Here is a 21,510-nt window from a genome sequence, read left to right on the forward strand (position 1 = left end):
TTAAATGCCTGTCCTCCTGGGGCTTCTGCTCCAGTGGGAATACCAATAAGGAAAGTAACAAAATTCTTTCCCATGGTGACGGCACCTTGAAGGAAGCAGTGTCCTAATATAGAATGTGCTGGAACCACACAGAAGGGAGCTGCTGTACATGGGATCGTTCGGGAAGTTCCCAAGGGAGAAAAGGGAAGGGTGAGATGACCTGTACTCTGAGGGATCTGAGGGAGAAGCCTCTGGACAGAGGAAACAGCTCCCACAAAGATCCTGAGGCAGGACCAAGCTTGGTGTCCACGAAGGAGGCAAACATGTTGTGCTTAGGGAAGGCAGCAGCCAGGATGTGAGAGCAGTGGTGGAGCTCTGAGGGCATCTGAAGTCATCAATCTGGACTCCCAAGTGGAGGCTGGGCTGAGAGGTTGGGATGTGAAGTCTGATCGCTGGGAGGAGGCACAGGAGACCAGGAGAGGTTTTAAAGTTGTCTAGGAGAGACTTCTCTGGTGGTTCAGTGTTTGACTCCAGCTCCCAACTCAAGAGGCCCTGGGTTAGATCCCTGGTCAGGGAACCAGATCCCACACCCTGCAACTAAAAATCCCGCCTGCCACAACTGAGACCCAGTGCAGCCAAATAAGTATTTTAAAATGTTAAAGTTATCTAGACAACAAAATGACTAGGATGCTAGCTGTGGGGATGGAAATAAATGGAGGGAGGGTCTGGGACCTATTTTGGTGCGGGTGGCTGACAGGACTCTTCAGTGGATTGGGTGGGTGAGAGATGAGAGTTTGGGTTAGGAGTTACAGAAACCCAGATCAACATGAACAATAAGCAAATAGATTAAATAAGCAAAACCATGACAGTGTTCCACACTGGGGGATTCAGTGGCTTACTGTATTATCACAATCACAGATTCTTTTCTACCCTCTGTCATGCTCTTGACTCCTCCCTCCTAAGCCAGCTTCCCCTTTGGTCCAGATGTTACATGCAGATTTATAGCATCCAGGAAAAGCATGTCTCTTTTATCCTAAGCCCTGACTAATTGCCTTTATTACTGGTTGGAACTGTCACATGGAAGGGAGATGGGATATCCTTAGAGAAAATCAAGCCAATCCTGGATTTGGGCATAGGGCCAAGAATGGGAATGGATGCCTGAACAAAAGAAGGGTTGTGTGAGGAAGGACGAAGAGGGGAACAGGCTGATCATCACCTGTGTCTAGTAGGCTGTGTGGTTAGACAGCCACTCGCCAGGCTAGGGACCTAGGGAGTTTTGGGGGAAGCAGGTGGGCTTGGTATTGACACACTGAGTGTAAAGGGCTTGGGAAATATCCAGAGTCTGGCAGGCAGTTGGATCTACAGGTTTGGGGCTCTGGGGAGGGACAGAGCTGAAAGAAGTGATGTGCTCTGGGGGCTGAAACCAAACGGATGTAAATAGTCAACCAGGGTTTGGAAAGTGTCACCACACTGAGAACTAAGCATGTCACCAATTGTCCTGATGAAGCTGTTTCAGCAAGTGGTAGGGAGGAACCAGACTCAAGTTAGAGAGTAGAAAGGAAGGTAAGAAGCAGAGTGAGTTTCAAACCCTACTGTGCTGGGCTATACTGTACTGCATCCCAAGAAGCCCAGTCTCGGCCAGTTTGTTCATGTGGTGAAGACTGAATATAAACAAGGACAGGTGTGAGCCAGCATGCAAAAGAAGGTGAGAGGGAAGACGACGGCCAGAGACTCAAATGCCTCTGTTCACTGCTATGCTGGATATCCAAGCTGCAGAAGGATGAGATGTAAGGGATGCAGAGAACAAAGATATGGGCCCTGATACGGGAGCTCTTGAGGACCACTCTGCTCAATAAGTTGGCCGGAAATGCTGCAACACAAAGAGCCCAAGGATGAACAACCGATATAGATCTTACCATGCAATACTCGTTTCTAGCCTGCTTGCAAACTGTATGGATACACGACTGTATAAATATTTGTTACTAGACAAGATCACTGGCGTTATTATTGTTACAAGCTTTCCTTTCCAGCAGTCCAATGTACTTACTGACTGTTATTTTAAAAAGAACATTAAGCCAGGAGGAACCTGGTCACATTATTCTTTCCTGCTCCCAGTGAAGTATGCCTTTCTAAATATGGAAAGGAAGTGTTTTAATATACTGGGGCTGCTATAACAAAAATGCCATAGACTGGGTGGCTTATAAACAACAAATTGTTTATTTGGTGCAAAAGTAATTGCAGTTTTGGACCATGAATTTTAAATTATTATAACTAGGCTCAAACACATCTTTATTAGTCAAAATAGGAACCATTACAATCAACACATTTTTGCCAACGAGAAGTAAGTTCGTTTATTCCTGTAGCGTAAAAACCCGTGCTTCGGGATTCGACAAACTCTTGGAAAGCATTTTCTGCATCCTGCTGGTTGTGGAAGCGTTTACCCTGCAGAAAGTTGTCGAGATGCTTGAAGAAGTGGTAGTGGGTTGGTAATAGGTCAGGTGAATGTGGCGGATGAGGCAAAACTTCGTAGCCCAATTCATTAAACTTCTGAAGGGCTGGTTGTGCGACATGTGGTCGGGCATTGTCGTGGAGAAGAACTGGGCCCTTTCTGTTGACCAATGCTGGCTGTAGGTGTTGTAGTTTTTGGTGCATCTCATTGATTTGTTGAGCATACTTCTCAGATGTAATGGTTTCACCAGGATTCAGAAAGCTATAGTGGATAAGACCGGCAGCAGACCACCAAACAGTGACCATGATCTTTTTTTGGTACAAGTTCAGAGTTTTCCCTCGATCCAACCTCTGAGCTGGTTGTCGCTGGTTATCAGATAAAATCCACTTTTCGTGGCATGTCACAATCCGATCGAGAAATGGTTCATTTTTGTTGCGTAGAATAAGAGAAGATGACACTTCAAAACGACGATTTTTTTGAATTTCGGTCAGCTCATGAGGCACCCACTTATTGAGCTTTTTTACCTTTCCAATTTGCTTCAAATGCCGAACGACTGTAGAATGGTTGACCTTGAGTTCTTCGGCAATTTTTCGTGTAGTTTTAAGAGGATCGGCATCAATGATTTCTCTTAATTGGTCGTTGTCAACTTCTGATGGCCGTGCACTACGCTCGTCATCTTCAAGGCTCTCATCTCCTTTGCGAAACTTCTTAAACCACCACTGCACTGTACGTTCCTTAGCAGTTCCTGGGCCAAATGCGTTGTTGATGTTGCGAGTTGTCTCTGCTGCTTTACGACCCATTTTGAACTCGAATAAGAAAATCGCTCGAATTTGCTTTTTCTCTAACATCATTTCCATAGTCTAAAGTAAACATAAACAGCAAATAGTAAGTCATTAGGAAAAAAACATACATCAAGAAATGCCCATTAAAGTGATGTATAACAAAACCACATTTAAGAATATACTGCATTATCAAATGGAAAATTTAAAAATGCAAAAACCACAATAACTTTTGCACCAATCAATACAACAGTATTTTTGGATACCATCCACCAATGGGGAATGAAAAATTTAACAAATATTTAATATTTATTTCCTTTAAGTAGAGAAGGTAGTTAACAGCCAAATTAAGTCACTAATGAGTTTTACAATACTGACCAATACCTACATTAAACAGCTACAAAAACAGATCTCACAACTTCAATGCTAAGATGGGGAAAAAAATCAGTGGAATGGATTCTGTGCCAATAGTGGCATTTCATACATGATAGCATGACAACAACTAGCAATTCAGTATCTTTAGAATAAATAATAAATTACCTAATAACAAACAGAATTGGGACAACACTGCTACACACACTGACACCATGAAGTGTCACAATTGTTTCTGTATTTAAAAACATTCTTAATCTGATTTCTTTCTGATTTCTCATTAATTTTATAACCACTATCACAGTAACATACAAATGTGAAAACTGAAAATATCCTACACTGGGATAATACCACTTTTAACTAATAGCTAGAAAACAAGAGGAAACAAAATAAATCTACATGTCTGCATCATGGTATTAAAGACACCAAAAGCTTTACCTTCTGTTTAAGCCTTCAAATGGATCAATTACAAAGATGACTAAAGGGAAAAAAGCTCCTTCCTTTCCCCATCATTTTTCCCTTGGGAAAACTAAACCAACAGGTTTGTTTCTCAAGGAACATGTAAAAACTTACCTGTTGGCCTCTCCATGGGAGGAAGAAAAACATTATTTACATCTGATGTCCAAAGCCAAACTGGAAGTAAAATCTTTTCTTCCCCCCACCCTCTTTTGGCGGCTCAGATCATCATGTGGGATCTCAGTTCCTTAACCAGGGAAGGAATCTGGGCTCCCTGCATTGGGAACTTGGAGTCTTAACCACTGGACCACAGGGAAGTCCCTAAACTCTTTTTAGGGACTCTTATTAACAACAACAACAAACTTTTAGGGCAGGTCAAAATGAAGCCAGGTAAATAAGAAAGATGTAACAGAGAATAGGCATACTATTTCAGCCAACTGGTTTACTGAAAAAGCAAATAGATACATAATAATAGTAAACTTTTCATGCAGATATTTTGCAACAAGATCCACTATTTTTTCCCCACCTTCATGAAATTTCCCTTTACTGCATTTTTGTACAGAATTCTTACAATTTTTCTGGTCAGAGAAATTCCAAGTTGACATACTATGCCTATACCTTCCCTGGATCCTTTTATAAAAGATCACAAAACAGAACCTTCTTTTGGAAAAACGCTAAAAATTTTACACTCCACTCTGTAGTTGGTTGCCAAGTTGTGTCCAATTCTGTGACCTCATGGACTGCAGCATGCCAGGCCTCCCTGTCCCTCACCATATCCTGGAGTTTGCCTAAGTTCACGTCCATTGAATTAGTAATGCCATACAATCATCTCATCCTATGTCATCCCCTTCTCCTTCTATCTTTCTCAGCATCAGGGTCTTTCCCAGAGAGTAGGCTATTCACATCTGGTGGTGAAAGTACTGGAGCTTCAGCTTCAGTCTTTACAATGAGCATTCAGGGTTGATTTCCTTTAGGATTGACTGGTTTGATCTCCTTGCTGTCCAAGGGACTCTCAAGATTCTTCTCCAGCACGAGAGTTCAAAAGCATCATTTCTTTGATGCTCTGCCTTTTTTATGGTCCAACGATCACATCCATACATTGACTACTGGTTTGACTATACAAACTTTTGTCAGCCAAGCAATGTCTTTGGTTTTTAATACATTGTCTAGGTTTGTCATAGCTTTCCTGCCAAGAAACAATCGTCTTTTAATTTCACGGCTGCAGTTACCATCCACAGTGATTTCAGAGCCCAAGAAGAGGAAATCTGTCACTGTTTGCACCTTTCCCCCTTCTATTTGCCATGAAGTGACGGGACCAGAGGTCATGAACTTAGATTTTTAATATTGAATTTAAAGCCAGCTTTTTCACTCCCCTCTTTTCACCCTCATCAAGAGGCTCTTTAGTTCCTCTTCACTTTCTATCATTAGACTGGTATCATCTGTGTATCTGAGGTTGTTGATATTTCTCCCAAAAATCTTGATCCCAGCTTGTAACTCATTCAGCCGATCCCAGCTTGTAACTCATTCAGCCCAGCATTTTCCATGATGTTCTCTGCATATAAATTAAAAAAGCAGAGTGACAATAAACAGCCTTGTCATACTCCTTTCTCAACCCTGAACCAGTCAGTTGTTGCATAAAGGATTCTAACTGTTGCTTCTTGACCGGCATACAGATTTCTCTGGTATTCCCATCTCTTTTAAGAGTTTTCCACAGTTTGTTATGATACACAGTCAAGGGCTTTATGGTAGTCAGTGACACAGAAATAGATATTTTTCTGGAATTACCTTGATTTCTCTATGATCCAGTGAATCCTGGCAATTTGATCTCTGGTTTCTCTACCTTTTCTAAACCCAGCTTGAATATCTGGAAGTTTCAGTTTATGTACTGCTGAAGACTAGCTTAAAGGCTTTTGAGCATAACCCTACTAGCATGGGAAATGAGTACAACTGGCCAGTAGTTTGAACACTTTTTTACTAATGCCCTTCTTGGGAATTGGGATGAATCGACCTTTTCCAGTCTTGTGGCAACTGCTGGGTTTTCCAAATTTGCTAATATATTGAGTGCAGAACTTAAATAGCATCATCACTTAGGATTTTAAATAGCTCTGCTGGAATTCCATCATCTTCACTAGCTTTACTTGAAGCAGTGCTTCCTAAGGCCCACTTGACTTTACACTCCAGAATGTCTGGCTCTGAGTGAGTGACCACACTATCGTGGTTATCTGTGTCATTGAGATAGTTTTTGTACAGTTTTTCTGTGTATTCTTGACATCTCTTCTTGATCTCTTCTGCGTCTATTAGGTCTTTACCGTTTCTGTCCTTTATTGTGCCCTTCTCTGCATGAAATGTTTGATATCTATAATTTTCTTGAAGAGATTTCTAGTCTTTCCCTTTCTGCTGTTTTCCTCTATTTCTTTGCATTGTTCATTGAAGAAGGCCTTCACGTTGCTCTGGAACTCTGGATTCAGCTGGGTAAACCTTTCCCTTTCTCCCTTGCTTTTTGCTTCTCTTCTTTCCTTCATAGGTCAGTGCCTTGTTGTGGAGAAGGAGCTTGCGTAACTCAATGAAGCTATGAGCCACGCCACGCCACGTAGGGCCAGTGAAGAAGGACGGGTCATAGTGGAGAATTCTGACAAAACGTGATCTACTGCAGAAGAGACTGGCAAACCACTCCAGTATTCTGGCCGCGAGAACTCCGTGAACTGTGTAAAAATGCAAAAAAGATACGACACTGAAAGATGAGCCCCCCATGTTGGAACATGTCCAGTATACTACTGGGGAAGAGCAGAGGACAATTACTAATAACTCCAGAAAGAATGAAGAGGCTCAGCCAAAGCAGAAACAATACTCAGTTTTGGACGTATCTGGTGAAGAAAGTAAAATCCAATGCTGTAAAGAACAGTATTGCATAGGAACATGGAATGTTAAGTCCATGAATCAAGGTAAATTGGACGCGGTCCAATCAAGGTGAATTGGAAGCAGATGGCAAGAGAAAACATCGTCTTAGGAATCAGTGAACTAAAATGGGTGGGAACAGGCAAATTTAATTCAGGTGACTGTTATATCTACTACTGTGGGGAAGAATCCCTTAGAAGAAATGGAGTAGCCCTCACAGTCAACAGAAGAATCAGAAATGCAGTACTTGTGTGCAACCTCAAAAATGACAGAATGATCTCGGTTCCTTTCCAAGAAAAACCATTCAACATCCAGGTCTATGCCCCAACCACAAATGCTGAAGAAGCTGAAATTGACCGGTTCTATGAAGACCTACAAAACCTTCTGGAACTAACACCAAAAAATATCCTTTTCATCACTGGATTGAAATGGAAAGCTAAGGAAGTCAACAAGCACCTGGAGTAACGGCAAGTTTGACCTTGGAGTACAAATGAAGTAAGGCAAAGGCTAACAGAGTTTTGTCAAGAGAATACACAGGTCATTGCAAACACCCATTTCCAATAACATAAGAGACTACTCTACAAATGGATATCACCAGATGGTTAACATTGAAATCAAGTGATTACATTCTTTGCAGTGAAGGATGGAGACGCTCTATACAGTCAGCAAAAACAAGACCAAGTTAACTATGGCTCAGATCATGAGTTCCTTATTGCAAAATTCAGCCTTAAATTGAAGAAAGTAGGGAAAACCCGGAGAAGGCAATGGCACCCCACTCCAGTACTTTTGCCTGGAAAATCCTAAGGACGGAGGAGCCTGGTGGGCTGCAGTCCATGGGGTCGCTAAGAGTCGGATACGACTGAGCAACTTCACTTTCACGCACTGGAGAAGGAAATGGCAACCCACTCCAGTGTTCTTGCTTGGAGAATCCCAGGGACGGGGGAGCCTGATGGGCTGCCATCTATAGGGTCGCACAGAGTTGGACATGACTGAAGTGACTTAGTAGTAGCAGGCCATTCAGGTAGGACCTAAATCAAATCCCTATGATTATACAGTGGAGATGATGAATAGATTCAAGGGAATAGACTCTGGAAGACAGAGTGCCTGAGGAACTTTGGACAGAAGTTTGTAAAAGTGTACAGGAGGTGGTGACCAAAACCATCCCAGAGGAAAACAATAGACTGGGAAAGACTAGAGATCTCTTCAAGAAATTAGAGATCTCAAGAAAACATTTCATGCAAGGATGGACACGATAAAGGACAGAAACAGTAAGGATCTAAGAAGCAAAAGAAATTAAACAGAGGTGGCAAGAATACACAGAAAAACTATGCAAAATAATCCAGATACCCACAATGGTGTGGTCACTCACCTAGAGCCAGACATGCCGGAGTGTGAAGTCAAGTTGGGGTTAGGAAGGCTTACTGCAAAGAAAAGTAGAGGAGGTGACGAATTGCATTTGAGCTATTTCAAATCCTAAAAGATGATGCTGTCAAAGTGCTGCACTCAGTATGCCAGCAAATTTGGAAAACTCAGCAGTGGCCACAGGACTGGAAAAGGTCAGTTTTCATTCCAATCCCAAAGAAGGGCAATGCCAAAGAATGTTCAAACTACTGCATAATTGTGCTCATTTCACATGCTAGCAAGGTAACGATCAAAATCCTTCAAACTAGGCTTCAGCAGTATGTGAACTGAGAACTTCAGATACACAAGGTGGGTTCCAAAAGGCAGAAGAACCAGAGATCAAATTGCCAACATCTGCTGGATCACAGAAAAACAAGGGAATTCCAGAAAAACATTTACTTCTGCTTCATTGACTATGCGAAAGCCTTTGACTGTGTGGATCACAACAAATTGTGGAAAATTCTTAAAAGAAATGCACAGACCAACACAGTTGTCTCCTGAGAAATCTGTATGCAGCTCAAGCATCAACAGTTAGAACGAGACATGGACCAACCCACTGGTTCAAAATTGGGAAAGGAGTATGTCAAAACTGTATATTGTCACTCTGCTTATTTAACTTCTATGCAGAGTACATCATGTGAAATCCTGGGCTGGATGAATCACAAGCTGGAATCAAGATTGCCAGGAGAAATATCAACAACCTCAGATATGCAGATGATACCACTCTAATGGCAGAAAGTGAAGAGAAACTAAAGAGCTCTTGATGAGGACTAAAGAGATGCATGAAGAAGCTGGATTAAAATTCAACATTCAAAAGACTAAGATCATGGCATCTGGTGCCATTTCTTCATGGCAACTAGAAGGGAGAAAAGTGGCAACAGTGACAGATTTTATTTTCTTGGGCTCCAAAATCATTGTGGACAGTGAGTACACTCATGAAACTAAAAGACGCTTGCTCCTTGGAAGAAAAGCTATTACAAAGCTAGACAGAGTATTAAAAAACAGAGACATCACTTTGCTGACAAGGTCCCAAGAGTCAAAGCTATGGTTTTTCCAGTAGTCACGTGCAGATGTCACAGTTAGACCTTAAAGGTGGCTGAGTGCCTAATCCTTTCAAATTGTGGTCTTGGAGAAGACTCTTGAGAGTCCCTTGGACAGCTTCAAACCAGTCAATTCTAATGGAAATCAACCCTGAATATTCATTGGAAGGACTGATGCTGAAGGGGAAGCTCCAATATTTTGGCTGCGTTAGGTGAAAACGCAGCTCACTGGAAAAGACCTTGATGCTGGGAAAGATCAAGGGCGAAGGAGAAGGGGGAAACAGGATGAGCTGGTTGGTTAGCATTACCGACTCAACGGACTTAAGTTTGAGTAAATCTAGGAGATAGTGAAGGACGGGGAAGCTTGGTATGCTGCAGTCCACGGGGCCACAAAAAGCAACATGACTTAGCAACAATACACATTACATAAAATAATTTTAAAACATTGTTGGTCATGTTCTCAAAGGACACACCTCTTGATCTCCCCCTGCATGTAAGGTATGACCCCCTATCTTGCCCTGGGAACATTACTTGCAAAAAGTTACACATTCCCCATTTCCTTGCCTCAGCTCTAGCTTTGCTGATATTGTCATATGAGGAAGTACAAGCATGTAACCAACAGATATACTAACCAAAATGCACACAAAGTAAAGAATGGATTTCTCTGGTAAGTGAAGGTTATGCTTCAGTATTTTCAGCTGTCTTAAATTTCCCAAATTCTGCAGTAGCATTAATCTGATACATTATATTAATATTACCATAAGCCAGGTAAATGACTGTGCCAAGTTGCTTCAGTCATGTCTGACTCATTGCGACCTTATGGACTGTAGCCCACCAGGCTCCTCTGTCCATGGGGTTCTCCTGGAAAGAATACTGGAGTGGGTTGCCATTCCCCATTCCAGGGGATCTTCCTGACCCAGGGATAGAACCCACATCTCCTGAGGCTCCTGCACAGCAGGGGGATTTTTTACCTTCCCTTGAGCCTCTAGGGAAGCCACAGAACAATGACTACATCTACTGTATTTTACCCAGACCAGAAACAACATTGTTCCAAAGGAACATTTCATGCAAAGATGGGCTCGATAAAGGACAGAAATGGTATGGACCTAACAGAAGCAGAAGATATTAAGAAGAGATGGCAAGAATACACAGAAGAACTGTACAAAAAAGATCTTCATGACCCAGATAATCAAGATGGTGTGATCACTCATCTAGAGCCAGACATCCTGGAATGTGAAGTCAAGTGGGCCTTAGAAAGCATCACTATGAACAAAGCTAGTGGAGGTGATAGAATTCCAGTTGAGCTATTCCAAACCCTGAAAGATGATGCTGTGAAAGTGCTGCACTCAATATGCCAGCAAATTTGGAAATCTCAGCAGTGGCCACAGGACTGGAAAAGGTCAGTTTTCATTCCAATCCCAAAGAAAGGCAATGCCAAAGAATGCTCAAACTACCGCACAATTGCACTCATTTCACATGGTAGTAAAGTAATGCTCAAAATTCTCCAAGCCAGACTTCAGCAATATGTGAACCGTGAACTTCCTGATGTTCAAGCTGGTTTTAGAAAAGGCTGAGGAACCAGAGATCAAATTGCCAACATCCGCTGAATCATAGAAAAAGCAAGAGAGTTCCAGAAAAACATCTATTTCTGCTTTATTGACTATGCCAAAGCCTTTGACTGTGTGGATCACAAGAAACTGTGGAAAATTCTGAAAGAGATGGGAATACCAGACCACCTGACCTGCCTCTTAAGAAATCTGTATGCAAGTCAGGAAGCAACAGTTAGAACTGGACATGGAATAACAGACTGGTTCCAAATAGGAAAAGGAGTACGTCAAGGCTGTATACTGTCACCCTGTTTATTTAACTTATATGCAGAGTACATCATGAGAAACGCTGGACTGGAAGAAACACAAGCTGGAATCAAGATTGCCGGGAGAAATATCAATCCAATGAGCAAGGAATGTGTGGTATGGTGCAAACCGAGACCACCCCCGGGGAACGGAGCGGGATGGCGTCTCACCTCTTCCTTTACTGACCCCTCCGCGGAGATGACCTGCAGGAGGAAAGAGACGACCAGTGGGCGCAGCTCGCGAACAATACTGCTCTGACAGCAGCCACGGGCGCGTGACATTAACGGCCTTCACCGCACCGGTTCGAATAGCCCACCCAAGCTCCTCCGGCCGCCGAAAGTCCCAGAATCGCCCGGCGCCCGTTCAGGCTGGTCCGGCCGCCTCCCCGGCCCAGCGCAGCGGGCCTGGGCCTCGCGGGGCTCTGGGGACGGCCAGGCGGCGGAGTGGGCGTGTGCGGGACGCGGCCACTGCTCACCTTCCTCTTGGGCATCGTGGCGACGGGGCGGGCGAGAGCCGGGTGCCTGAGGGCCGCGGCGCGCCGAGAGCCTTCGCGAAGCTGAGTAGCCTGACCGCTGCCGCTCCTCTCGCCGCCCGAGCTGCTGGGACCCGCGGCGGGGGTGGTGGGAGAACCGGATGGAACCAGATTGGGAGCCCGCCCCCTCCTCCCCCCGCGTCCCCCGGCCGCGGGCTCCCCCTCCCCGCCGGCCGGGCCGCCCCTCGCCCTCGCCCCCGCCCATTGGCTGCGGGGTCCACCGCTCCGCGGCCCGCACCCCGAGTAGGTGAGACCGGCCGTCACTCGACCACTGCGCTCCGCCCCCACTCTCGGCGCCCCCACCCGCCCGCGGTCTCGCGGGGCCCCCAGACCCAGGCGAGGGGGCGGGGCCCCACAGGCCTCTCTCCCCTCTGGCCGCTCTCGCCAGACGGTAGTTTGTTTGAAGCCGAGCCGCAGTGTGCCGTCTTGCGCTGATTGGCGGATGCCGGCCACGTGGTCTCCGGGTGCGCCCACCCACAACCCTCCGGGCTACCGGTTGGCAGCCAGCTACAGAGAAGCCCCGAGGAATGAGTCCCTTCTGTGTAGAGTCGGAAGGTTTATAGTTCACAGAATGGGAAGGGAGAGACAACGTGTTTAACTATGAACCAGTTTTTCGCCTCACTCAGTTGTTCAGTCGCTCAGTTGTGTTCGACTCTTTGTGACCTCATGGACAGCAGCACTCAAGAAAAGGTATGACTCAATGAACATGAGTTTGAACAAACTCCCGGATATGTGGACAGGGAAGCCTGGCGTGCTGCAGTCCATAGGATTGTAAAGAGTCGGACACGACTGAGCGACTGAAGAAGAAAACGTCTCCAGGGTCGGTGGTCTGCGGGAAGCGAGTCTTGGTGCGGGGACGGGGGGGTGGGGGGGCATCTTGGAAAGTTGGTGCGGGGCGCCACTGCGCAGGCGCGGGTCCTGGCCGTGCTTCCCTGATAGGTTTCTGGGTGGGGTCTTCGTGAGTAGCTTCTTTAAGTCGTGCATTGAGGGACCAAGAGTGCTGGCAGTTCGTCTCAGGAGCTTAGTGGGTTTCTGAGTCTCCCCCCCACACACACACCCACACCAGGCCCAGGATGCTCACCCTCTCTCAGACCCCACCTGGACCACCGATCCCCTCCTGTGCAGAAGGGAAAGCACATCCACCCAGCTCCTGCCTGTTTTGTTTTTTTTTTTTTAAAACACTTGCTGACCTAAACACCTTTCCGAGGTGGAAAAGAGCTTCAGGCTGGAGGTCAGAGCTGGAATTCCATAACTGGTGAGATCACATCACCCAGTTTCTTTTCTTGCTGTTGTTCACTCGCTGAGTCGTGTCCAATTCTTCGGGACCCCATGGACTGCAGCATGGCCAGCCAGGCTTCCCTGCTCTATGAGTTTGGTCAAACACATGTCCATTGAGTTGATGATGCCATACAACACTTTCATCCTCTGTCACCCACTTCTACTCTCAGTCTTTCCCAGCATGAGGGTTTTTTCTAATAAGTTGACTCTTTTCAGCAGGTGGCCAGAGTATTGGAGCTTCAGCTTCAGCATCAGTCCTTTCAATGAATATCCAGGGTTGATTTCCTTTTGGATTGACTGGTTTGATCTCCTTGCTGTCCAAGGGACTCTGAAGAGTCTTCTCCAGCACCACAGCTTGAAAGCATCAGTTCTTCAGTGCTCAGCCTTCTCCATGGTCCAACTCTCACATCTGTACATGACTACTGGAAAGCCCATAGCTTTGTCTATATGGATCTTTGTTGGCAAAGTGATGCCTCTGCTTTTTAATATGCTGTCTAGATTTGTCATAGCTTTTCTTCCAAGAAGCCAGGGTCTTTTAATTTCATGGCTGCAGTCATCATCTGTAGATTCTTTGCTGAATAAGAAACTTTTGTTTAAAAGTACCGCTTGAGAACACAAGAGAACACACTGGAAATATAGGAAATACCCTCTTTGAACAACACAAACCTTTCTACACATGGTCATCACCAGATGGACAATAGCAAAATGAGATTGATTATTTGCAGTCAAGGATGGAGAAGCTCTATACAGTCAGCAAACACAAGACCTGGCGCTGACTGTGGCTCAGATCATGAGCTCCTTATTGCAAATTTTAGACTTAAATTGAAGAAAGTAGGGAAAACCAGTAAGCCTTTCAGGTATGACCTAAATCAAATCCCTTATGATTATACAGTGGAGGGGATGAATAGAGTCAAGGAATTAGACCTGGTAGACAGAATGCCTGAAGAACATGGACAGATTTTTTTTTGTAACATTATATAGGAGGTGGTGATCAAAACCATCCCAAAGGAAAAGATAGGCAGGAAAGTAAAGAGGTTGAGAAGGTTTTAGAAATAGCTGAGAGAAGAAGAAAAGTGAAAAACAAGAAAGGGAAAAATACACCAAACTGAATGCAGAATTCCAGAAAGTAACAAGGAGAGATAAGAAAGCATTCTTTAGTGAACAATGCAAAGCAATAGAGGAAACCAACCAATAGAATGTGAAAGATGAGATCTCTTCAAGAAAATTGAAAATATCAAGGGAAGATTTCATGCAAAGATGGGCACGATAAAGGACTGAAGGTCTTTTTGTTAAGGACCTAATGAAAGCAGAATAGTTTAAGAAGTTTTGGCAAGGATACACAGAACTGTACAAAAAAGTCTTAATATCCTGGATAACCATGATGATGTGGCCACTCATCCAGAGCCAGACATCCTAGAGTTTGAAGTCAAGTGGGGCTTAGGAAGCATTACTAGGAACAAAGCTAGAAGAAGTGATAGAATTCCAGCTGAGCTATTTCAAATCCTAAAAGATGATGCTGTGAAAGTGCTCCACTCAATATGCCGCAAATTTAGAAAACTCAGCAAAGGCCAAAGACTGGAAAAGTTCAGTTTTCATTCTAACCCCAAAGAAGGGCAGTCCCAAAGAATTTTCACACTACCATGTAATTGGGCTCCTTCCACATAAACAAGGAGTACAGGAGTACATCAAATACAAAAAATGATCAAATAAATAACCTTTGGGCTCTTTAAAAAATAAAATATAATGTCGGACCATGCACCAGTTCTTGTACTGGAGGGAAGATGTTACAAAGGACGTTATTTGGTTAACTGACAAAACTGGAACACGAATTGCAGATTAGATAAAATACTGGATCAATGTTTACTTCACTGTAGTTGATAAATGTACTATGATTATATAAGGGAATATTCTTAGTTGTATATTGAAAGATATAAAGTAAATGATAAAGCATAGGGTAAAATGTTAAATGTTAAAGTAGGTGAATATTAAAAAAAAAGGGTACTGGGTTTTTTGGACACCATTTATATATTTATGTTTGAAATTTTTTTTACTTGTTTATTTTGCTGCATTGGGTCTTAGTTGTGGCATGTGGCACCCATCTTTCCTTACAATGCAGGGGCTCTCTAGTTGTGGCCTTCAGGCTGAGTTGCTCTCAAGCATAAGTAAGTGAAGTATCTCAGTCATGTCCGACTCTTTTCGACCCCATGGACAGTAGCCTGCACCAGGCTCCTCCGTCCATGGGATTTTTCTAGGCAAGAGTACTGGAGTGGGTTGCTATTTCCTTCTCCAGGGAATCTTCCCAACTCAGGGATTGAACCCAGGTCTCCCGCATTGTAGACAGACACTTTACTGTCTGAGTCACCAGGGAAGTCCATGAGGGATCTTAATTCCCTCGCCAGGGATGGAACTGGAGTCCCCTGCATGCTTAGGCAGATTGTTAACCACGGTACCACCAGGGAAGTCCCTGCTATTATTTTAAAATAACTTTTTAGAAGAAAAAGCTCATAACAGTTTTATTTAGAGATGCATTTCTGGACACAGTAAAAACCTATGAAAAATCGAGGTCTAGATGAGATTTATTGCACTAACAACAGTAAGAAGTTCAATTTTCACCCTACTGAATTTTGCATCAGAATGGCTTAGCATAACAAAGAGAATGGTTCTAGCAATATTTTTCTTAAATAGAGGTGAAATTCACATGACATGAATTAATGCCTTTAAAGCATACAGTCCTATTCAGCCATAACAAAATATCGAAATAATGCCATTTATAGTAACACAGATGGGCCTGCTGCTGCTGCTGCTAAGTCGCTTCAGTTGTGTCCGACTCTGCAACCCATAGACGGTAGCCCACCAGGCTCCACCGTCACCGGGATTCTCCAGGCAAGAACACTGGAGTGGGTTGCCATTTCCTTCTAGAGATAGTCATATTGAGTGAGGTAAGTCAGACAGAGAGATAGAAATATCATATGATATTCCTTATATGTGGAATCTAAAAAAATACAAATGAACTTATACAAAACAGAAAGAGTTACAGATGTAGAAAATAAGCTTATGGTTACTGGGGGGAAGGGGAAGGGATAAATCAGAAGATTGGGATGGACATATACAAATTAGTATTAATATTTATAAAGTATCTAACTAATAAGACCTCCTGTATAATACAGGAAACTCTACTTAACCCACTGTAATGGTCTATGTGATAAAATAATATAAAAATTTAGGTATCAATAGAAATGGTTCTTGACACAAATTGGAAAAAAAGTATACAGTCCATTGTCATTCAGTACATTCATGATGTTGTTCAACCACTATCTAGCAATAACCTCTCTGCCTTGAAAGATATTTAACATTTGCACTTTAAAATTCTGCACAAATGCTTTTTAAAAACTAAGAGTCAACAGTTAAGAAAAAACAACAGCTCAAATGACAATCTGCTACACTTTCCTTTCTAATTAGCTCCTTATACACACATGTGCAGGCACATGCATACACACACAAGAATGCTTGAATATTCAACTATCATAGAATGCAGTTTTTCAAGAGATCCTAATTCATTCATTGTTAGCCATCTTGGACCTAGGACTGGCTGCCAATATACAGACAAGTTGAAGCCTCTGACAGCCACTGAGCAAGATGATGACTATAAGATTTGTGTAAGCGAGGTACCTGCCTGCACTTCATTTGTGCCAGTCAATTACTGAAACAAACACTGCAGATTTTACTTAACTTACTCTGAATATCGATGTTCCCCTAGCTCCCAGTGGAAAGATTGTGGGTCATTTCCTTGGTTCAACCTTGTATGTGATCATCGTCATTATTTAGTACAACCAAGTGGGCAAAGCTAAGAAGAGGTGAATTCAGTTCCCACTAAACTGTTTCTTCTCTTTATTGCTTCTGTTTTCCCTGATTTGGGAATCCCTGAAGCTCATGGCATCTGGTCCCATCACTTCATGGGAAATAGATGGGGAAACAGTGGAAACAGTGTCAGACTTTATTTTTTGGGCTCCAAAATCACTGCAGATGGTGACTGCAGCCATGAAATTAGAAGACGCTTACTCCTTGGAAGAAAAGTTCTGACCAAGCTAGATAGCATATTGAAAAGCAGAGACATTACTTTGCCAACAAGGGTCTGTCTAGTCAAGGCTATGGTTTTTCCTGTGGTCATGTATGGATGTGAGAGTTGGACTGTGAAGAAAGCTGAGCACCGAAGAATAGATGCTTTTGAACTGTGGTGTTGGAGAAGACTCTTGAGAGTCCCTAGGATTGCAAGGAGATCCAACCAGTCCATTCTGAAGGAGATCAGCCCTGGGATTTCTTTGGAAGGAATGATACTAAAGCTGAAACTCCAGTACTTTGGCCACCTCATGTGAAGAGTTGACTCATTGGAAAAGACTCTGATGCTGGGAGGGATTGGGGGCAGGAGGAGAAGGGGACAACAGAGGATGAGATGGCTGGATGGCATCACTGACTCGATGGACATGAGTCTGAGTGAACTCCGGGAGTTGGTGATGGACAGGGAGGCCTGGCGTGCTGCGATTCATGGGGTCACAAAGAGTCGGACACGACTGAGCGACTGAACTGAACTGAAGCTATCTCATTTTCACCTTGCAGTTAGTTCAGTGTTGCCTTCTGGGTGTGCCTGTCTTGAGAAGACTCCACAGGTGGGCCGCCCTCAGTCACTGACCCTAAATCACTCAGTTCTGGGCATGTCTCTGGTTCCTGCTGAAGTTCCTCCAAGTATCTGACCAAGATTTGGTCTCTATTAGAAAACTCATTTCTCCAATTGTTGCCGGCCAAAATCTTGGCTTTCTCTACTCACCAAAGCCAAATAAAAAATACGGAGAGAGAGTTTGGAGGAAATAGAAAGGTGGCTTTAATCCTCAGCTGGAGGAGAGGGGAACACAGTAGGTTTATGCCTCAAGAACTGTGCCCCCCTCCCCATTTCCATGAGGAGTCTTGGTGTCGTCAGTCACTAAGCCGTGTCCAACTCTTTGTGGCCCCATGGACTGCAGCATGGTTGGGTTTCCCTGTCCTTCACTATCTCTTGGAGCTTGCTCAAACTCGTGACATTGAGTCAGTGATGCCATCCAACCATCTCATCTTCTGTCATCCCGTTCTCCTTCTGCCCTCCATCTTTCCCAGCATCTGGGTCTTCCAATGAGTCATCTCTTCCCATCAGGTGACCAAAGTGTTGGAGCTTTAGCTTCAGCATCAGGTCCTTTCAATGAATATTCAGGGTTGGTTTCCTCTCTGTATGAGGAGTCTAGGGACTGATATAAGATGAAGGCTCAAAGCCAGGGGTCGGTGATAAGGAGCAAAAGTATTAGGGCCTCATATTCTTCCATTTGCAATGTTTCAAAAACAGTCATTGGCTGGCCTCTGGTAGCCTCTGACAGTCTGGTATCCTGGTAGTTTGATCCATTGTCTTTTGTTTATTGTACTGTGGCCTTCTTTCTGATTTGTAAAAAGAGAAAAGGGGTGGTCTGTGAAGAGAGTGCTGCAAAGGTGAACAACAGCTACAGGTTGTAATTAGCACAGAGTCAAAGGAGAATAGGTGCAAAATGGCTTAAGGGGCAGAACAGACACTTAGTTACAGACAGGCAGAGTCAGGGGGCAGAAAAGCAAACTTAGTTACAGACTACCGATTAGGAACAGTTAAAGTAAAAACTAGGAATGTTTAGGTCTGCTCACTGTTCTCAAGAAAGGGAAAGAAAAACTCATTCCTCTTTTTTCCTTTTCACTGCAACAGTCTCAGTAGTCGTTTAACATTGACATAAAAGCCACTGATATAGGGCAGGAATACACAGAAGAACTATACAGAAAAGATCTTCATGACCAAGATAATCACGATAGTGTGATCACTGACCTAGAGCCAGACATCCTGGAATGTGAAGTCAAGTGGGCCTTAGAAAGCATCACTATGAACAAAGCTAGTGGAGGTGATGGAATTCCAGTTGAGCTATTTCAAATCTTGAAAGATGATGCTGTGAAAGTGCTGCACTCAATATGCCAGCCAATTTGGAAAACTCAGCAGTGGCCACAGGACTGGAAAAGGTCAGTTTTCATTCCAATCCCAAAGAAAGACAATGCCAAAGAATGCTCAAACTACCGCACAATTGCACTCATCTCACACGCTAGTAAAGTAATGCTCAAAATTCTCCAAGCCAGGCTTCAGCAATACGTGAACCGTGAGCTTCCTGATGTTCAAGCTGGTTTTAGAAAAGGCAGAGGAACCAGAGATCAAATTGCCAACATCTGCTGGATTATGGAAAAAGCAAGAGAGTTCCAGAAAAACATCTATTTCTGCTTTATTGACTATGCCAAAGCCTTTGACTGTGTGGATCACAAGAAACTGTGGAAAATTCTGAAAGAGATAGGAATACCAGACCACCTGACCTGCCTCTTGAGAAACCTATATGCAGGCCAGGAAGCAACAGTTAGAACTGGACATGGAACAGACTGGTTCCCAATAGGAAAAGGAGTACATCAAGGCTGTGTATTGTCACCCTGCTTATTTAACTTCTATGCAGAGTACATCATGAGAAACGCTGGGCTGGAAGAAGCAGAAGCTGGAATCAAGATTGCCGGGAGAAATATCAATCACCTCAGATATGCAGATGACACCACCCTATGGCAGAAAGTGAAGAGGAACTAAAAAGCCTCTTGATGAAAGTAAAAGAGGAGAGTGAAAAAGTTGGCTTAAAGCTCAACATTCAGAAAACTAAGATCATGGCATCTGGTCCCATCACTTCATAGGAAATAGATGGGGAAACAGTGGAAACAGTGTCAGACTTTATTTTTCTGGGCTCCAAAATCACTGCAGATGGTGACTGCAGCCATGAAATTAGAAGACGCTTACTCCTTGGAAGAAAAGTTCTGACCAAGCTAGATAGCATATTGAAAAGCAGAGACATTACTTTGCCAACAAAGGTCCGTCTAGTCAAGGCTATGGTTTTTCCTGTGGTCATGTATGGATGTGAGAGTTGGACTGTGAAGAAAGCTGAGCACTGAAGAATTGATGCTTTTGAACTGTGGTGTTGGAGAAGACTCTTGAGAGTCCCTTGGACTGCAAGGAGATCCCACCAGTCCATTCTGAAGGAGATCAGCCCTGGGATTTCTTTGGAGGGAATGATGCTAAAGCTGAAACTCCAGTACTTTGGCCACCTCATGTGAAGAGTTGACTCATTGGAAAAGACTCTGAGGCTGGGAGGGATTGGGGGCAGGAGGAGAAGGGGATGACAGAGGATGAGATGGCTGGATGGCATCACTGACTCAATGGACGTGAGTCTGAGTGAACTCCGGGAGTTGGTGATGGAGAGGGAGGCCTGGCGTGCTGCGATTCATGGGGTCGCAAAGAGTTGGACACGACTGAACGACTGAACTGAACTGCACTGAACTGAACCCCATTCTGTGAAGTGGTATGAAGAGGAATTGTTGTATTATGTCAGAGGTTCCAGTTTTTCTTTTTTTTTGAGGGTCCAATTTTGAAAAAGAAATGGTTTGGTGAAAGCCCCCAGTGGTGATAGTATCTTCTTCCAGTCTTGCTCTGGACTGAAATGCATTTGTGGCATTATCACAATCTTTATTTTCTAAGGGATGGCTGCTTTCTTTTTTTTTAACTTGAAAATAGTGTGATGCTTGGATAGTGTTGTCAGCCTTCAACTGTTGGTGCTTTTTTGTTGTTCAGTAGCTGAGTTATGTCTCTTTTCGACCCTATGGACTGCAGCACACCAGGCTTCCCTGTCCTTCATCTCCTGGAGATTGCTCAAACTCATGTCCATTGAGTTGGTGATGCCATCCAACCATCTCATCCTCTGTCATCCCCTTCTCCTCCTGCCATCCATCTTTCCCAGCATCAGGGCATTTTCCGATGAGTCAGTCTTTGAATCAGGTGGCCAAAGTATTGGAGCTTCAACCTCAGCATCAGTCCTGAGAATGAATATTCGTGGTTGATTTCCTTTAGGATTGACTGGTTGATCTCCCTGCTGTCCAAGGGGACTCAAGAGTCTTCTCCAGCACCACAGTTTGAAAGCATCAATTCTTCACCAGTCAGACTTCTTTATGGTCAGACTTCTTTATGGTCAGACTCTCATGTCATCCATCCTCTATGGTCCATCCTGTATGGTCATCCATGACTACTGAAAAAACCATAGCTTTGAATATAGGGCTCTTTGTCTGCAAAGTAATATTTCTGCTTTTTGAGAGCTGCCCAAATAGAGCAATAGGAGAGAGCTGAGTTACTCGAATTGGGTTGCCTTTGAAGACCAGGTACTGCTGGTCTTTTCTCACCACTGTTGTACTATCCTAGACTGGACACACTCCAGGTTTTTTTTTTTTTAAACCAAATCCTGGGGAGCAGGCAATACTGTCCTCTTCCTCCTGAAAGTGGAGACTGGTTTCGGGGAAATGGACACAGGAGGACCTGCCTTCACTTTTCACAAGGCTGTTGCTGCATCCAGTTCTAAACTTTTAG

The 21,510-nt window shown here is 43.9% G+C and overlaps 1 protein-coding gene and 1 long non-coding RNA gene across 7 annotated transcripts; one reads left to right on the forward strand and one right to left on the reverse strand.

Annotated features, from left to right (window-relative positions):
- Positions 1 to 2,173: 2,173 nt before the first annotated feature.
- LOC534913 (mariner-like transposase) lies at positions 2,174 to 11,855 on the reverse strand. Of its 5 annotated transcripts, XM_059885348.1 has the most exons (5): positions 11,700 to 11,855; positions 11,395 to 11,427; positions 8,300 to 8,351; positions 4,153 to 6,737; positions 2,174 to 3,288 (listed from the first exon to the last, which is right to left on the reverse strand). In XM_059885348.1, exons 4-5 carry the CDS (start codon positions 4,183 to 4,185, stop codon positions 2,272 to 2,274), a joined length of 1,050 nt encoding a protein of 349 aa, XP_059741331.1. In that variant the 5' UTR covers positions 4,186 to 6,737; positions 8,300 to 8,351; positions 11,395 to 11,427; positions 11,700 to 11,855; the 3' UTR covers positions 2,174 to 2,271. The 5 variants fall into 5 exon arrangements, with proteins under 5 accessions (XP_059741331.1, XP_059741333.1, XP_059741332.1 ...); XM_059885350.1 differs by lacking the exon at positions 8,300 to 8,351 and having other exon boundaries at positions 4,153 to 5,587; XM_059885349.1 differs by lacking the exon at positions 8,300 to 8,351.
- An 86-nt stretch (positions 11,856 to 11,941) lies between these two features.
- LOC132345906 (uncharacterized) lies at positions 11,942 to 15,040 on the forward strand. 2 transcript variants are annotated; one of them, XR_009495490.1, is made up of 2 exons: positions 11,942 to 12,446; positions 13,251 to 15,040. It is a non-coding gene; the product is annotated as an uncharacterized lncRNA (long non-coding RNA). The 2 variants fall into 2 exon arrangements; XR_009495491.1 differs by having other exon boundaries at positions 13,254 to 15,040.
- Positions 15,041 to 21,510: the final 6,470 nt, after the last annotated feature.

The sequence above is a fragment of the Bos taurus genome, chromosome 1 (genome assembly GCF_002263795.3).
Source record: "Bos taurus isolate L1 Dominette 01449 registration number 42190680 breed Hereford chromosome 1, ARS-UCD2.0, whole genome shotgun sequence".
In the NCBI taxonomy this organism is placed as follows: Eukaryota; Metazoa; Chordata; class Mammalia; order Artiodactyla; family Bovidae; genus Bos; species Bos taurus.

What these genes read in the sequence shown, in the direction of transcription:
- LOC534913 (XM_059885350.1), bottom strand. Translation starts at nt 4,185, where the DNA reads ATGTTTTTCTTCCTCCCATGGAGAGGCCAACAG. An exon ending in TCCCATGGAGAGGCCAACAG is followed by an intron (nt 3,289 to 4,152) that starts GTAAGTTTTTAC and finishes TGTTTACTTTAG; the next exon opens with ACTATGGAAATGATGTTAGA.